General features: G+C 43.4%; 1 protein-coding gene across 1 annotated transcript in view; it reads right to left on the bottom strand.

Moving 5' to 3' along the window:
- Positions 1-15,969, bottom strand: part of Dnah9 (dynein axonemal heavy chain 9) — a 362,388-nt gene that overhangs the window by 293,526 nt on the left and 52,893 nt on the right. The window contains exons 15-17 of the mRNA XM_087910517.1: positions 11,221-11,356; positions 7,442-7,638; positions 6,924-7,348 (exon numbers count right to left, since the gene is read on the bottom strand). Of these exons, the coding sequence (XP_087766643.1) occupies positions 6,924-7,348; positions 7,442-7,638; positions 11,221-11,356 (758 nt within the window). The remainder of the gene's footprint in view (positions 1-6,923; positions 7,349-7,441; positions 7,639-11,220; positions 11,357-15,969) is intronic.

Raw genomic sequence — 15,969 nt, 5'->3', positions numbered from 1 at the left:
TGAATATCATGAACGAAGGCCATTATTGAAGGTGAGCATGCTAAAAGCAGTTTAAACATTCAGTTATTCAGACCATAAAACTTCCTCCTAATGCAATTTCATGGGGAGGTTGAAAGCCAAGGATGATGAGAGATACAAGACAAGGAGCACTCAAAGGGAAGTCACTTTAGCTACGGCAGGTGATGTCCAACAAAGCAGACTTTAACTACAGCAGACAGAGCCAGCGGTAAAGGAGGTCTGATGCTTAGTTAAAGGTTTGGTTACAGGAAGATAGATCAGGTCAGCTAGCCCCACACAACATGGGACGAAGAGGTGGAATTCCATAGACACTGCAGATAGTCTCAAAACAAAAGCCTTGAGCAGAGTGAACTCAGCAACCGATAATTAAGTAGAATAAGAAAGGCAAGCAGGAGAGAGCAAGTTTCACTAAAACAGTTAGCAAGCTTTAGGCGAAGAGACGTCATGCCGCCCATTACAGGACATACCTTCCTCCCCCCCTGCACACAACAGCTAGACAAACTGACTGCAGCCCATAGGACAGACATCAGCATGTTCCAGAAACTTGTCATTATATATAGCACAATGTGACTCAGAAGCAAATCCCAGACCAATCGGGACAAGCATCATCAAGATGAATGTTAAATATGTGTAGAACTAGATCATTATGAAAATATTTCATAGCACAGGCAGGCATGTAGGTAGACCTCCACAGAGAAGGGAATTTATGATTCAAAATGCTAGCATTCAAAAAGGCAGTGAACTCAAAATTAATGAAGCATTTATCTTAAGTCAGCAAAGAAATAGAAAATAGATGCAAAGGAAACAATACTTTTATGACATAATAAATTGTTGAAATAAAAGTCAAATTATAGCAACAGAATCGATGGATGTATGAGGTAGTTCTTTGTAAGACTAATCAGGAAAGGAGCCAACAAGAACAATCAAAAATCAATAGAAATAAAAAAGGCCTGGAACAGATGAAATAAGATGAAGTTATACATTTCCTGACAGTAATCTAATGACTAATGTGTGTTGAATACATTTATAGAAAGTATGACTTAGTAATGACTAGAAAATCTTCATATCTTTATAACAATTAAAGGAACTGTAGTTTAAAATCTTCACGCAGAGAAAATTACAAGCCCCAATGCCTTTATAAACCATTTAAATCAAACTTCCAGTACCAAAGGATACCAGCATCACTCAGCTCTCCCAGGGAATAAGCAAGTAGAATTGCACCGTAGCTTCTTTCACAGACCTGGCAAATTCCCAAAACTAAAATCTGACAAAGATGGTATGAAAAAAGCAAATAAGAGGCCAAAGTCAGTCAAGAATACTTGAACAGCAACCCTAAAGGGAGGATTTGCAGACAAATTCAAACCATGGGTAGACTGGAAATGGTGACACGTTCTGATGGGTTTATCCCAGCAACACTAGGTTGGTTTGATATTAGAAATCAGAACAATAATGTTCAAGACTGAACATTTAAAAGGAATAAACGGAATTATCACGGTATACCTGAAAAGTACTTGAAAAATTAGGCTTGTACTTAAGCTAAATACTCTTAACAAATTAGGAAGAGGAGAGGACTTTTTAGGAGAATTCATACACACACACACACACACACACACACACACACACACATACATACACATCACACTCCACATGTTTTCATACACACCATACTACATACTCTATATATACTCTATATATAAATGCACGCCACATTTATACACACTCATTCACACACACACACAAGCATACACCCTACATATGCACCCCCTACACTCACACACAATCATGTCACACACACTCATACACACACAAACACACTATACTTCACACGTTCTCACACATACCATTGCTGCACACTGTATATAGACTTAAAACACACATTTACACAGACACACACACACACACACACACATACACAAACATACCACATTCTCATAGCAAATCTAACTCAGTAGCAAAACTTCTTGCAGGGTCAGGCTCAAGACATGGGTGCCCGTCAACACATCTGTTTCAGACAGTGGACAGGAAGTCCTAGCCAGCGTGGTAAGAAAAGAGATCAAGATGAATGAAATGACTGAAGAGGAAGAAATGAAAATTGTAAAATCTGTGGATGTGGCTATGTACATAGCAATCCCCGGAGAGTCAACAAATCATTTATTAGGAATAATAAGGTAATTTAACAGGTACCTTGAAAAATCAATCAATACATCAAAACCAATTCTATTTTCACAGAGAATATGATTTTAAAAGATTTTGAATGAGGAAGCAAAATACACAGGGGAATAATGTTTATAAAACCACCTGTGAATTAAAGATAACGATTATAAAATCTTGGCAAACAAGAGGGACATGAATAGGGAAAAAAATCACAGACTTACACAGCAATGTTTGATTCTGTACAGATACAAATCCTCGAACTTATGTATGGTCAGCACAAATTTAATCAGAAGATTCAAAGGCTTCTTTTGTTTTACAAAATGATGGATAAATGTTATATAAAAAAGAGTGGCCAAGAACTGCCAAGGCACATTCAGTGAAAGCTGTTGGGTGAAGATCCACCCCACCAGATATCAAGACCTATTACAAAGCTACAGTAATTAGGGTTTTGCCATACTCTTGAAGCAATGAACTACCTAAGCTGGGAGAGAATTTCTAAAACTTTAGGAATAGAATATAAGAGGGTATTCTTGGATCTCCAGGCAGAAAGAGAATTTTTCCAACAAAACAAATCTAAGAGTAAAAGAACCTACTGGAGAAGGCAGATGCATTTGGTGATGCTGAGTCTAGGAACCGTTCATTAAGCACAGACATCCTCCTGTGTACATGGTGGAATGCTGGCTCCAAGACCGCCTGTGGGTACCAAATTCCAAATTCCTTCTGCAGAGCAGTATGCTATTTACATCTTTCCTGTGCAAGTCTTCCCATGTGCCTCCAGTAACTCCTCCCTAGGTTATTTATGATGACCTCATACAATGTCCATACTGAGGACATAGTTGTTATCCTGCATCGTTTAGGAAACAACAAGAAAGTTCATACATGTTCAGTTCAAAGGCAGTTTTTAAAGTGTATTTCTGATGTGTGGTGGTTTGAATGTAGACCATGGGAATATAGACAGCTGCATGTAAATGGGGTGGAAAGACAGGTGACAGATCTAAAGGTTATATTTTGTATATTGGTGATCTATATAAAACTAGCTAAATATCACACACAGAATATATAAGTAACTTTAAAAATACTTCATTTTAAATTTATATCTACTAGTGTTTTGCTTATGTTAGGAGTTTTGTTACGAATTATGAGAGCTATGCATATACACACATACATAACACATTCAGTTCTGACAGAGGTCAGAAGAAGGCACCAGATTTCCTGGAATTGGAGCTACAGGTGATTCTGGGCCTTGATGCGTGTGCTTGGAAACCAAACCCTTTCCTCTACAAGAGCATCAAGGACTCTTCACCATTGTGCCATCTCTCCATCTCAAATAGGTAAGTAATGCTTAAATCACCAAAAATACAAACTAAAGTCCAAAGGAAGAGAGAAGATGAGGTAAGAATAGCACAGGGAAAAAAAACCTTTCGCCAAAGACATGAAGAGATGAGTCATCTTGTTCTCGATCAAAGTAATGGATCAGGCTCAGCACCATGAGAGACCCTGACGCTCCCACTGAAGGGGCCAGGATGAAACAGTCTGCTGCCACCAAGAAGTGCTGAGGATGCCGGGACACAGTGATGCTCACGCAGGCTCTCCTCTACCTTGGGGCAGGTTCACCATAGCTGACCTGCTCTCAACCCAGCTTCTCGGCCCCAGTGGAGATATCCTGAAGGAATGTCTGCCCATGCATGTGAAATGCATGCAACACTACTCACAGCATCAATGCTGATAGTGACAAACCTTCAGAGTTTGTGGAGAGCAGAGGCAAAGGAGTCTGGGAGAGACGGAAACATTGAGAACATATGACGGTATTTGAAGGCACTTCTGCAAGCAGGTACTTGACATATCTGAAAATGGAGTTGATCAGAAGAACAGTGCGTTTTGGCCTCAGCCAAGAGAGGCTGCTCAGGTGCAGATGTGGAGATTTAAATAGAGTCAGAACTTTCCAGGGTGGGAGTGAGACGCTGTGGTGAACTGACAGAAACCGAGAAGGCGGCGGAATCAATGGGTTGGAAATTCTGATTGGTCTGAAGAATTCTGCACTGCGGGGGGGGGGGGGGGGCAAATAAGCGAGGTGGAAAGAAACCAGGTGTGGTCAGAAAATGGAATGCTTACACCTGAGCTTTTGAATAGAGAACAATTGTTTTCCCCCAACCTTCCCTCCCCTGCTGAGAGGAAAGCATACAATCCGGTGCAGTCATATGGCAGAGAGATGGGGCATGCACGGCTCAACGAAACATATCAGGCGTTCTGGAGAATCGGGGGGCATGTGAGGTCGCCAGGGTGATGGGAGAGGATGTAAGTCCGATGGTGAGAAAGAATACGTAAGTGTTTAGTAGGTGGCTTCAGCAAGAAGAAGGAGCGGCCTTTGGTACTGTCTGATAGAAGTCACTTCAGCGGAGCTAGTGATGTTGGGAGGCAAATGGAGGGGAAGTGGCTGGCCAGCAGTAGGCACCAGCAGGGAATACTTCTATTCCTGGCTCAGGGATCAGAGGATATCAGAGGATACAGAAGAGTCAGCCTCCCTCTGGGAGGACTGTAGTGACATCAGTTTCCTCCAGGGACAACAGGGTTCCAGTTGGGGGTTGAGAGAAGACAAGGGAACAGAGGTCATTTTTGCTGAGTCTGGTGAAAGGCACAGGGAGGAGAGGGTGGACCTCTCCAGGATTGAGTCAGATTCGAGCCATCCCAACTGCATGGGATGAGAGTTTAGGTGGTAACAGAAGGCTGGACTTAGGACAGTCAGTGACATGTATAGCATGAAAGGCAAGTTGTGGCCTATCTGGTCCATGAAAAGATGGTAGAAGTCACCGAGTTCATAGGACACAACAGATGCTCAGTAACAAGTAACTTTTATTTCTTCTGATTATTTCTATTTTATCTAGTCCTCAATATCACAATAAAATACTCAAGAATTGCAAAGTGGACAGAATCACTGACTTAAAATTTAACCTTGTTTTGCATAGTTTCAGGAATAGAGTTGCCAGACAGTGGTGATGCATGCCTTTAAACCCAGCACTTGGGAGGCAGAAGCAGGTGGATCTCTGGGTTTGAGGTCATCCTGGTCTACTGAGTGAGTTCCAGGACAGTCAGGACTTCACAGAGAAGCCCTGTAGAAAACAAACAGAAAAGAAGGAAGGAAGGAAATAGAGTTAAAGGCAGGAGCTCAGGCTTCCTAACTTGTTATGCTGTGGGTTTATCCTGTTAAAACAACTGCTGGGCCCCCTGAATCTATGTGTGGCTTGCCATGATGGCTCCACCATTGTGCTTTGCAGCCAGGGTCTTTTATTCTGTCACATAGGAGGGCTAACACTCTGTGAGGAAGAGCCTACCTTCAGGGAACCTTCTTCACTGACAAATGCATCTCTCATACACACCAACCTCAGAGTCTACCTCCTATACCAGGTTCCTATATTCTGGCCATGATCCCCTATCATCTCTGGGACAGCCCTGTGCTCCAGAGCCCACTAAAATTACTCCAATGCACCAACACTAGGTGAACTACATGGCTCACTCATTTCTTCCCACAGAAACCACAGTCCGGGCTTTTATTCACATATCTCCCATCTCCTTGCCCAATATAAATGTTCCCTGCATGGACTCATATAGCATAGCAGGTCTCTTTCTGCTTGGAAACTGCAACACACAATTTGCAGTGTGTTGCACTTGCTCTAATCAAAATCAAACTGTACATTCCAACATGTGCCCAGTGTTTATGGGTTGCCAGGCTTACCAAGGGAGGAGCACAAAGCCTTCCCCTCACGAAGCTTCTTCCAGGGCCATTTGTCTGCACTAAATCACCCACCAGTTATTCTCCCTCTTGCCTCCACCGCCTCGGTGATCAAAAGCTTTCCTGAATGTAGCAAAACCAGCTGCTGCTTCCGAAGGAACCCTAGTGACCTGTGCAAACCATTCCCACCGTGCCTTGCAAGGCTTTGCGCGGTGCTGGAGCACCACTTGGCAGTCCCTTGGATTTCTTTTACACAGTGATGCCTCGGTCTTGCTGTCTCTGGATTGGGGCAGCTTCTGCCCTGAGCAGGGTCAGCTCAGAATACAGGCGTGCGGCCAGGCTGGGTTCCCTACGAGGTCATCTGACACACCAAGGGTGGTCATTGGACAGAGGGGCTGTACCCTCTTTGCACATGCACACTCCTCAAGGTTGGGAGTGGAGGCAGCTGGGAAGATTCTAGGGACAGTGACTAAGATGGAGTGACCAAAGGACTGTCAATTAATTAGAACGTCCATGCAGGGAACAGGGCTCCAGATTAGAAGACGCAGTGCTATGCAGTCTGGGTCTTCAGAGAGACAGACTTTCAGAGTCGATGTGAGACATGGTTAGGACAGCACGGAGCGGCACACAGGAGCACGCAGGTCTAATGACTTCCACACTGCACAGCTGGAGCGTCCAGAGCAAGGTGGAAGTGAAAGGAAATAAAATCTAAAAATTAAAATTAGACCCCCTCTGCCTCCAAGACTTAGATTTCACAGTCAGAACTGTGAAGGAAGGGAGTGGATCTGTGACTATGGTCTCTCATGGCATTTCCCACTTACTAGGTGCTTCCCACCCGCTGAGCACTGAGTGGAAAATAACCAAGAAGGGACAGGGCTGAAATGAGCATGTTATTGGAAAGACTCGATGCGTCAGCAAGCTGTTTTAATTTAATCCATCAGCGGGGAAAGATATGAAGAGGATTCCAAGCATGGCATCCCTGCAGCCTGGAATGCTAGAAGGGAGCTAGGACAACGGGGGTTACCTGTTAGTGACGTAGTCAACAAGATGCTGCTTGAACATGAGGCTCCACTTCTTTATTGTGTTCAACAGAGAGGCCTTGAAGGGTCGCACGTCCACTTGCATCCAGCCGTCAAACACCTTGGTGGGCTCCAGGCTGACCACCTCGGCATAGAGCGTTTCATACGAGTCTATCTGGACTTTAAAGTGATGGAGGAGGGGCGGGCTCTCTGGGATACCATCTTCTGCATGGGCTTCTATCTCCTCGGGTGTGAGGACGTGCCCATAGAGCAGAAACTGACCGAGAATCTCCTTCCTGTCCTCCACGTAGAGGTAGGAATACTGGCTGAAGGTGTTCCGGTAGCTGCAGCAGAGCGTCATCACTTTCTGCACCCTCTCCATGAGCACGCTCCGCAGGCTGGCTAAGTCAGCCATGTCCTCCAGCTCACCCTGGGGGAGTGAGACAGCAGCAGGGAGGTTACATCATTGCTTAGTGAGCTCTTCCAGATGTGGAGCAAAGGCAGATGTTTGCAAGTTCGGTACCTGATAGTGAGGAGAGTCACTGTGTGGGGACAGTCGGGGCACCAGAGACGGTACTGCAAAGATGCTGCCGAGAAGACTCTCAACAATGTCATACAAGCCCCCCTTCACTCCAGAGTCCAGAGATGGGTGGAAAACTAATTCTGGGGGGACAAGGCTGAGCTGTGCTTCAAATATCGGGGTGATCCCAGCCTTATACTCTGGAAAACAAGGCGACAAAAATGACGGTGAGCGGGGCATGTGGGCAAGGCACCGTTTCATAAAAGTTGGACCCAAGCATTTTTTGAGAATGCAGACAACCGAAAATGTAAATTCTGCCTGACAGCGGGAGGGGGGCAGCCCTGCAGTAGTGTGTCTCCACAGGGAACCGCTGACATTCCTAATGAGCCTGTTCTTGTGTGGGGCTCTCCTGAGGATCACAGGGCATTTACTTTTCCTGTCCTTGAAGAACACGGGTCCAGTGACAGACCAACCATAGCCAGTTCCCCTCCACGGTCTCAACTGCCTCCTGGGGATGATGCCACTTCTCCTGAAGAGGAGACCACGTAGTCAACCACACAGTCCCACCATGATCCCTTTCATGAGTGAGGTGTGCCTGCCCACATTCACACTGGAAAAAAAATACTGAAATGTTGCAATCTTACATTTTCCATTTCTCCTCTATAACCATGGGGCTTACTTTAATTCTGTAGTCTTGCAGTGATAAAAATTTTAAAAGCAGCATAAATAATTCACAGATTCCCGATTACTTGCTAGATGACGTTGCCTTACTAGATTTAAGTCAAAATAGAACATGGAGCACCGTGTTCCATGTGTAAGATGAATACTTAGAGTTACCGGTTACTGCCGACAATCGCGCATCTTTTAACAGTAGAAACTGAACGGGAGAGTGTTGTGGGCCGGACAGTGTGGGCTAAAGAAGTCTTCTGACTGAACCAATGCCCTCTTATTTCTTAGTAAAAGAGCTAAAACTGGGTGTGTGACCAAAGTCCTCACCTCTACAGGGATTTATATGTAACAATATGACTCCCACTAGGGGAAGATTAGATGGGAACCCAGGGAGTGAGGTGACCCTTTCCTATATATTCCTTTCTCTTTCCTCACAGACTAAATGCGACATGACTCTCTCTACCATAGACTGAGGCCAAGCCCTGGAAAATGACAGAACTACAGAATTAGAGCAACCTGCTACAAAACAGCCATTCTCATGGACTACTTGGGGTGGGGTGGCCTTCTTTATCCCTTAAGTCACATTTTGGATGGAGCTTTGGTTACTGTAGCTTTCCCATTCACTTTAACTAAAAACTACAGAGTCCTCAAAGATGATATGAAAGACTAAGACCTTACTTTTAAAACCATAGAGATTGAATAATGAATATCATTGTGGGGTTCAGAGGGTCTCAGCAAGTGCATTTCAACCTAAGGGAAACAAGTTTATCAAGAGGCTTACAGGTTTGATCTCTGGGGAGAGCTGGAAACAGCAACACAAACAGGGATAAAATCTCATGGAATTTGTTTTTAAATAGGTCAGGCATCATATGCCTGAAGTGTTTGGGGCTAGGAGGACTCCAGGGGAGTTAGACTAGCCTAGCTGCACAGACCGCTCACGGAGCCTTCCCAATCCAAAGTCTCAAATGGTCCGACAAGCCAAAGCTTTTAGGGTGTGGCTAGTATCTCAGAACATTCTGGATTTCAGAGTTTCAGTCAGGACTGTTTGTGTGCAGTCACCGCACATAGCACATCGCCGTAGAATGTCATACCTTAGTAGATAAGCCTGCATACGGTTTACGGCACTTGCAAGATTTGAAAGAGCATTTGAAGGCTATGGAACTGTTTGCCCCACAGGCTGGCATAGAAATGAAGTCCCTACACTGGATAAAATGTAGACATCATTACAACAGGAGGAACACTGCCCCACTTCTTCACCACTTCTTCAATGGAGGTACAAGCCAGTCCTTTAGCAGGTAATTTGTAGGGGATGTTTCTTGATGGGGTAGGTAGCATGGAATTTGTTACTTATGCAAATTTAAGCAGATATGACAAGGAAGTCAACTAAAGCCATAGATATATGCAATCTTGACCCAACTCAGAGAGGCAGAAAAGGACCTAATAAGAAAAATCTAGAGTCTTTGTATGTAAAACCCTGCTTTTGTTTTGTTGTGGGTTGTTTTTGTTGTTGTTGGTTTTTGGTTTGTTTTTTTTTGAGATAGGGTGCTTCTATGTAACCCAGTTGGACTGGAATTTGCTATGTAGTCCCTCTGGCCTCAAACTTGTGTTTCTCCTGCCTCAGTCTCCTAGATGCTAGAATTACAGGTGTGTACCAGCACACTTGGGCTTAAATTTCATAGGCGCCATAAAGTCCATGTGCTGCTATGAAATATTCATCACTCAAAGGATTCAAAAGGGCTGGATGTTGAAGAAAAGATGTTCTTTCGCCTTCTGGTCTTCAGGGAAGGGAATATTACATTGGTGATCTTGGAGAAACATTCCAGTTATTCCCCATCCTTTCATTTCCAATCTTGTCTTCCATCAGAGTGCCTGTGGCACAACAGGCCATTCCACATCAACAGTCAGATAGCAACTAGGCAAGGGTAGGGTCCCTAACGTGAGATACCATCTGTGGGTACTGTCCCTAAAGTGGCTGTGGCATCATTCTAGGTCTAGGCAAGGGTTTGGTGGGAGGCTGCTCAAGTTTCCAACATCAAAGAACTCTGTTCAATTCACTAAGGAGAGAACATTCATATTGGTAGCTAAGGGCTAGTTCTCAGGTTTCAGTGGCCCAGGATCTAGAAACCAACCTCCTAAAGTGCATTACCATCCTTTTTTCATTTGGGGCAGCCCTGCTCCCTACATGCAGAGAGATCACACTTTGCACCTCACCTCTTCCAGCTGCCAATGTCATGGAGCTGTTTTTTGGCAGATATACTGAGCTGAACACTTCTCCTGCCTGCATCTTTTCACAGGCTGGGTATCAGGATTCACGTTGGCCTGCTAATGCTATCTCTGATCTTGGTTATAGCTGACATTAAACACCCATCTCACTTTGATGCTCTGCCTTCAAAATCTTCCTTTGATCACGTATTTTGACCCATTCTTCAATATGACCTTTGCTAGGCAACCCAGAATTCATCAGTTTGTGAAGGTCTAGTTTAATTTTTAGTCTTGAACTCTTCTGCCCGTTCTAGAACACCATTTACTAGCCAAGTTGAGATGTTCTAAGGTTTTGGACTCTGTGCACCTGACCCGTTTGTCCACTCTAATTCAAAGTCTTTATCTCTTTCTAATAGCTTCAGAGATGGCTCATTACCTTCTTAACATTTTTTTCCCTTCTGAGAGCTTTATTCTCTCTTGCTTCTTGTCTCTTTCTCACACATAGTCCTGTTTTGCTTTTTTTTCATACTTTGCCTGGAAACTTCAAGCCCTCTGTGTTGCACAAAGGCCACAGAGCTAGAACATGTCGATGGCACAGAACATCCCCCTATCTGCCCACAAGTCAACTGCAAAGGAGGCTATCCTTAGTAACCGCTTCCCATGGCTCCAGCTCCAGCCACCGGTTTCCTGGACCTTGAGTTTGGTGGAGTCCTCTCTTGCTATGTGTGCATGTGATGTTGTTTAGAGTCACGATGCTTTTCTCTTTGCACCACCCTCTGCTAGTTTACTCAGTATCACTCACAAAACACCCCAGTATGTTGGCAAACCTCAACCGCACTTTACTTTGATACAGCAGCGGCTGCTGCTGCCATCTGCCCAGTCACGGCCCATTGCCCTCCATTGGTAGTCACCCGTGTTTTCCAGTAGATATTTCAGAGAGCACTCAATGGCAAGAAAGAATCCATCCAACAACATGGAATCGATGTAGTTCACGTAAGTCTTCCAGACGCTGGATGCTGGGTCTGCTGCAAACAGAACCAGGTTTTCCTACAAAAGAAAAAAAAAAGAGAGAAAGGGGGTAAGCCATATTTAACAACGCAGGAGAACTGGAAAAACCATTACCAATAGGAACTCATACAAAAAATAAACAAACAACGAAAACAACACCTCTCTGCAAAGTTACACGTCCTTACAGTCTATTCTTGCAAATGGAGAAAGCCATTGATGGAGAGGAACATAAATCAGGTCTGTGAAGGAGATGTGGGGCCTTGTCTGTCCCTGAGGATGGAGGATAGGGTCTGGATGGCTTCCCAGGGGGAATGCTGAGGAAAATGGCTCACGTGTACTTTGCCAACTCTCACTGACTGTTGCGGGAGGAACATCAGAGGAGGAGTTACGGTAGGCAGAAGGATGACTAGGAGTCAGGGCTGCAAAGAATTTCCTATATAATCCTTAGAAAGGGGCTGTGCTCTGTGGTTGGCACGTGATATTAAGTAAAGGCCTTACATCATCCCACTAAGTGATTTAGAAAACAAACCATATGAGAAATCTCTCTGTGTGTGTCTCTCTGTCTCTGTCTCTATCTCTGTCTGTCTGTCTGTGTCTACCCCCACACGTCTCGACCCAGGGTACCCTGAGTATCACCATGGTAACAAGGTTTGGACATCAAGAAGTGGAAGCCCAGTGTTCACTGATGCTCGGCACAGACATCCATGTGCTTTTCATCATTTTCATTAAGCCTTTATGCCGCTTTCTAGGTAACCCAGGGAGGTGACTCCCTTAAACGGCTCACACTTGCCCCTTTAGCAAACACTGCCACGTCATAGATCCTGCTGGAGCTTAATGATTTCACAATCCTGCTTTTAAGTGACACGATTCTAAAATTTTGAAGATGCATTACCAACGCCTTTACATCCTAAGTAGATTTAAGGTTGTCTTAATGACTTTAAGCCCACCATTATGCAAATTGTAATGCGTGATGATGTGCGGTAGCTTGCAGGTGTTAAGATGTATGTTTCTACACTAAGTAACGGTTAAGGCTTATTTTATGTGACAAACTTCTGTTTCACAGAAAAAGGTCAGGCTTAGAAAATAGAGTAGATTTTTGATTAGACAAGACCATTGTAGTTGTAAAACAAACAATGAACAAGTGATCCAAGTACACTTTGCACACAATGCAATCCTAAGTCTCAGTAGGCTCAGAGAGGAGGATCGTGACTTCAAGGTAGTCTGGGTTAAAGAGGGAGACACCATCACTAAAACAAAATAACTGGAACCCAAAATATATTCTCAAATCTGGTGAAAAGAAGATCCAAGGAGCTTATAAACTCCATGCTGGGTGAGAGCAATAAAAATCCGCTCAGGCACATCATAGCCAAATTGAAAACTGAGAAAAGATTATGCATCTATCAATTAAAAGCAACTTGAGCTGGGTGGTGGTAGTGCATGTGTTTAATCCCAGCACTCAGGAGGCAGAAGCCAGCAGATCTCTGTGAGTTTGAGGCCAGTCCGGTCTACAAGAACTAGTTCCAGGAAAGCTAGGGCTGTTACACAGAGAAATCCTGTCTCAAAAAACTAAAGGGGGGTGGGAAGCAACTCGAAAAGAGGCAATATAGTCTAGGAAAAACAAAGACACAATTATGACTTGCTTCATATGGAACAGTGTGGGGATGAAGGTCAAGCAACAGTGTATGAAATAAAACCAGACTACATGGGATTCTGTATACAGTAAAACTGCCCTTCCAAGATTAGGCAAAATCAAGAAAAGTTTTGCTCAAAGCTGAGCTGCTGTATCAACATGAGGCATGAACTCCAGGAGACTAAATAATATCCCTTAGGTCTAAGAGAGATGAATGCAGATAGCAGCTCAGATCTCCAGAAAAGCACACAAAGCATGACTCTGCTGAGTCTGCGGGTAAGGAGAGAACACGATTAATATTTCTAAGTTACTTTTACGACGAAGATGAAAAAAATTATTTATAATTTAGTCAATGCATTTCCCCATTTTCTTTAAATCTTTGTTTATTTTAGTAAATTTTATAAATGTGCATAATGTATTTTGAATCCATTCACTTCTCATTACTCTCTCATCCCTCTCCCACTGTGTTTTGATTTCTTCTTCTCCTCAATAAGTCTTCCTCATATTTTCATTTCTTTTTTACTCAAAAATTTTTTATTTCATTTTTTTCTTAAAATTTTAATGAAAAAAATCTAGTGGTCTTTAACATATTAATGATTAAATATGCTCCTCTATTACTATATTTAATACATTGATGTAGCATAGATGTTATATAATGAGGGTATCTTAGATTTCCTTTCTATTGTTGTGATAAAAACTTAAGGAAGAAAGAGTTGTGTTTTAATCTCATAATTCCAGCCCATCATTGTGTGGAAGCCAAGGAGGCAGATACTTGAAGTAGGAACGATACAGTCACAGTCAAGGGCAGAGGATGATGAAGGAGTGCGTGCATGCTGGTGCTCAACTCGCTCTGGCAGCTTCGTATAGCCCAGGACCCAGCCTGTCGGGATTGAGCCTTCCACGCTTAGTGAGTGCTCAAATAACCTCATCAACAGGGTTCTTCACACGCTTTCCCTGAGGCCAACCTAACTGAAATCATTTCTCCTTGAAACTCTCTACCTAGGTATTCATGCGTGTCAAGTGGACTGTCCAAGCTAATCATCACAAGGGAGAGGGGCTAAGTGGACCTGCCCTGTCCAAGTTCTCTATGCCTTGGGATGAAACCTCGATAAGTCCCTAACAATGGAAGGCAATTGTGTAAAATCTGGAAGAGTAACTGGGCTGTCATTTGGATGCTGAAAATTATATGTGAACCCACAAGTTCACGGATACAGAAAAATAGAGGGGAAGAAAGACACAAATCAAATAAAAACACAGCAGAAATAGACTCCATTATATCCATATTGCACATAAACAATCCAAGGATTCTAGTTAAAAGGGGAATTGTTACTGATAATAAAACATTTCTTGGGCTGAGAAAGACAGCTCAACAGTTAAGAACACATACTGTTCTCATAGAGGACCCAAATTAGGTTCTCAGCATCTACTTCAGGGTGGCTCACAACCACCTACCACTCCAGCATCTAGGGATCCAGTGATCCAGTGCTATCTCTAGATTCTATTGGCATCTGCACTGACTGGCCCACACTCCTACAGACATACACATATACACATACTTTTTTTAAATCTAAGACATTATAAATGTTTCTACTATATACTGGTTACAAAGGCAAGCATTTCTGAATATAGAGAAATAAATAGATGGAAGGGAAAAGTGTTGGGAGTTGGACAATGCAAATAATAGAACTAATGAATCAGAAGGGAAAGTTACATTATTATCATAAAAAAGCAGACTTCAAAACGAAGGAGCATAATCAGAAATCAAGAAGGACTTTCACAATGATGGCACAGTCAGTTCATCAGGGGATTACAATCACTGTAAATTATACGTGAGCTTGTGCCAGCCAACAGAGCTCACATCCATGATGAAAAATTTGACAGAACTAAAGGATTAAATAGACACATCTAAAACCACAGAAATTTTAATGTTCCACCTCCATCAACTGATAGAACAAATAGATAAACAAGGCCAGAAGGCACCCCCAAGATCCAACAGCACCATCACATCTCTTACTCAAATGATGCCACACCAAACAACAGAAGCACAGACATTGTCAATGCCCAAGAATTCGTCACCAAGACAGACTACGGACTAGGGTGCAGGACAAATCCCAGTTAATCTCCAGCCTCTCTCTGACCACAGAGTTAAATTAGGCATCAATTCCACTAAGATATGCAGAGAAGTCCAGAATGTAGGGAAGTTAGAGCACACACTCCCAAATGACCACTGGGTTAGCCAAGTGGCACAAGGAAAACCCTGCAGCCTAGCGGTGATGGCTCACGCCTTTAATCCCAGCACTTGGAGGCAGAGGCTGGCGGATATCTCTCTGTGAGTTCAAGGTCAGCGCCTGGTCTACAGAGCGAGTTCCAGGACAAGCTCCAAAGCTACACACAGAGAAACCTTGTCTTGAAAAGAAAAACAAAACAAAACAATACAATACAATAAACAAACTAAACTGCATGGAAGCCACACACATCAAAGAAAGAAAGGGCTAATGCCAAGACCCTAACTTCCTATCCTAGGAGTTGATTTTAAAAGATAAACAAATACATTCTAAAATTACTAAATTTAGGACCAGAAGACGTCAAGAAAACAAAGTAAAAAGTTCTTCATCTTTCAATGGCATAATTTAGGCAATTATCTCCTTCATTTAATGGGTCATCGTTAGCATTTCTGGCTGGACATCTTAATTGTGTTTTAAGAATAGCCTTCATAGAATGGTGATTTCTTCCTGACTTCTGACATGAGTCAACCTGCCAGACAGTGTTCATGACTTTTTCAGTAAGATTGGGGCTGATGGTCATTTATATTCCAATACTCACAGAGAGGCTTTAGTTATGGGTGGTGGGACATGAGGCTGCCCTGACCACACTACAGGTCAAAAAGCCTGGCGGTATTAACTGTGGCACCGTGAGTTTTCTTCTGATCATGACAGGGATGTCATGGCACACTCTCATCTCTCTAGGCTCTTTAGAGAGAGGTCAGAAGGATAATGCGGTAGAGCCACACCAGGCTGCATGG

The sequence above is a fragment of the Myodes glareolus genome, chromosome 9 (assembly GCF_982192425.1).
Source record: "Myodes glareolus chromosome 9, mMyoGla1.1, whole genome shotgun sequence".
NCBI classification, from domain to species: domain Eukaryota; kingdom Metazoa; phylum Chordata; class Mammalia; order Rodentia; family Cricetidae; genus Myodes; species Myodes glareolus.
The sequence above is the reverse complement of the archived record's forward strand: the minus strand, read 5'-3'. Positions and strand labels throughout refer to the sequence as shown.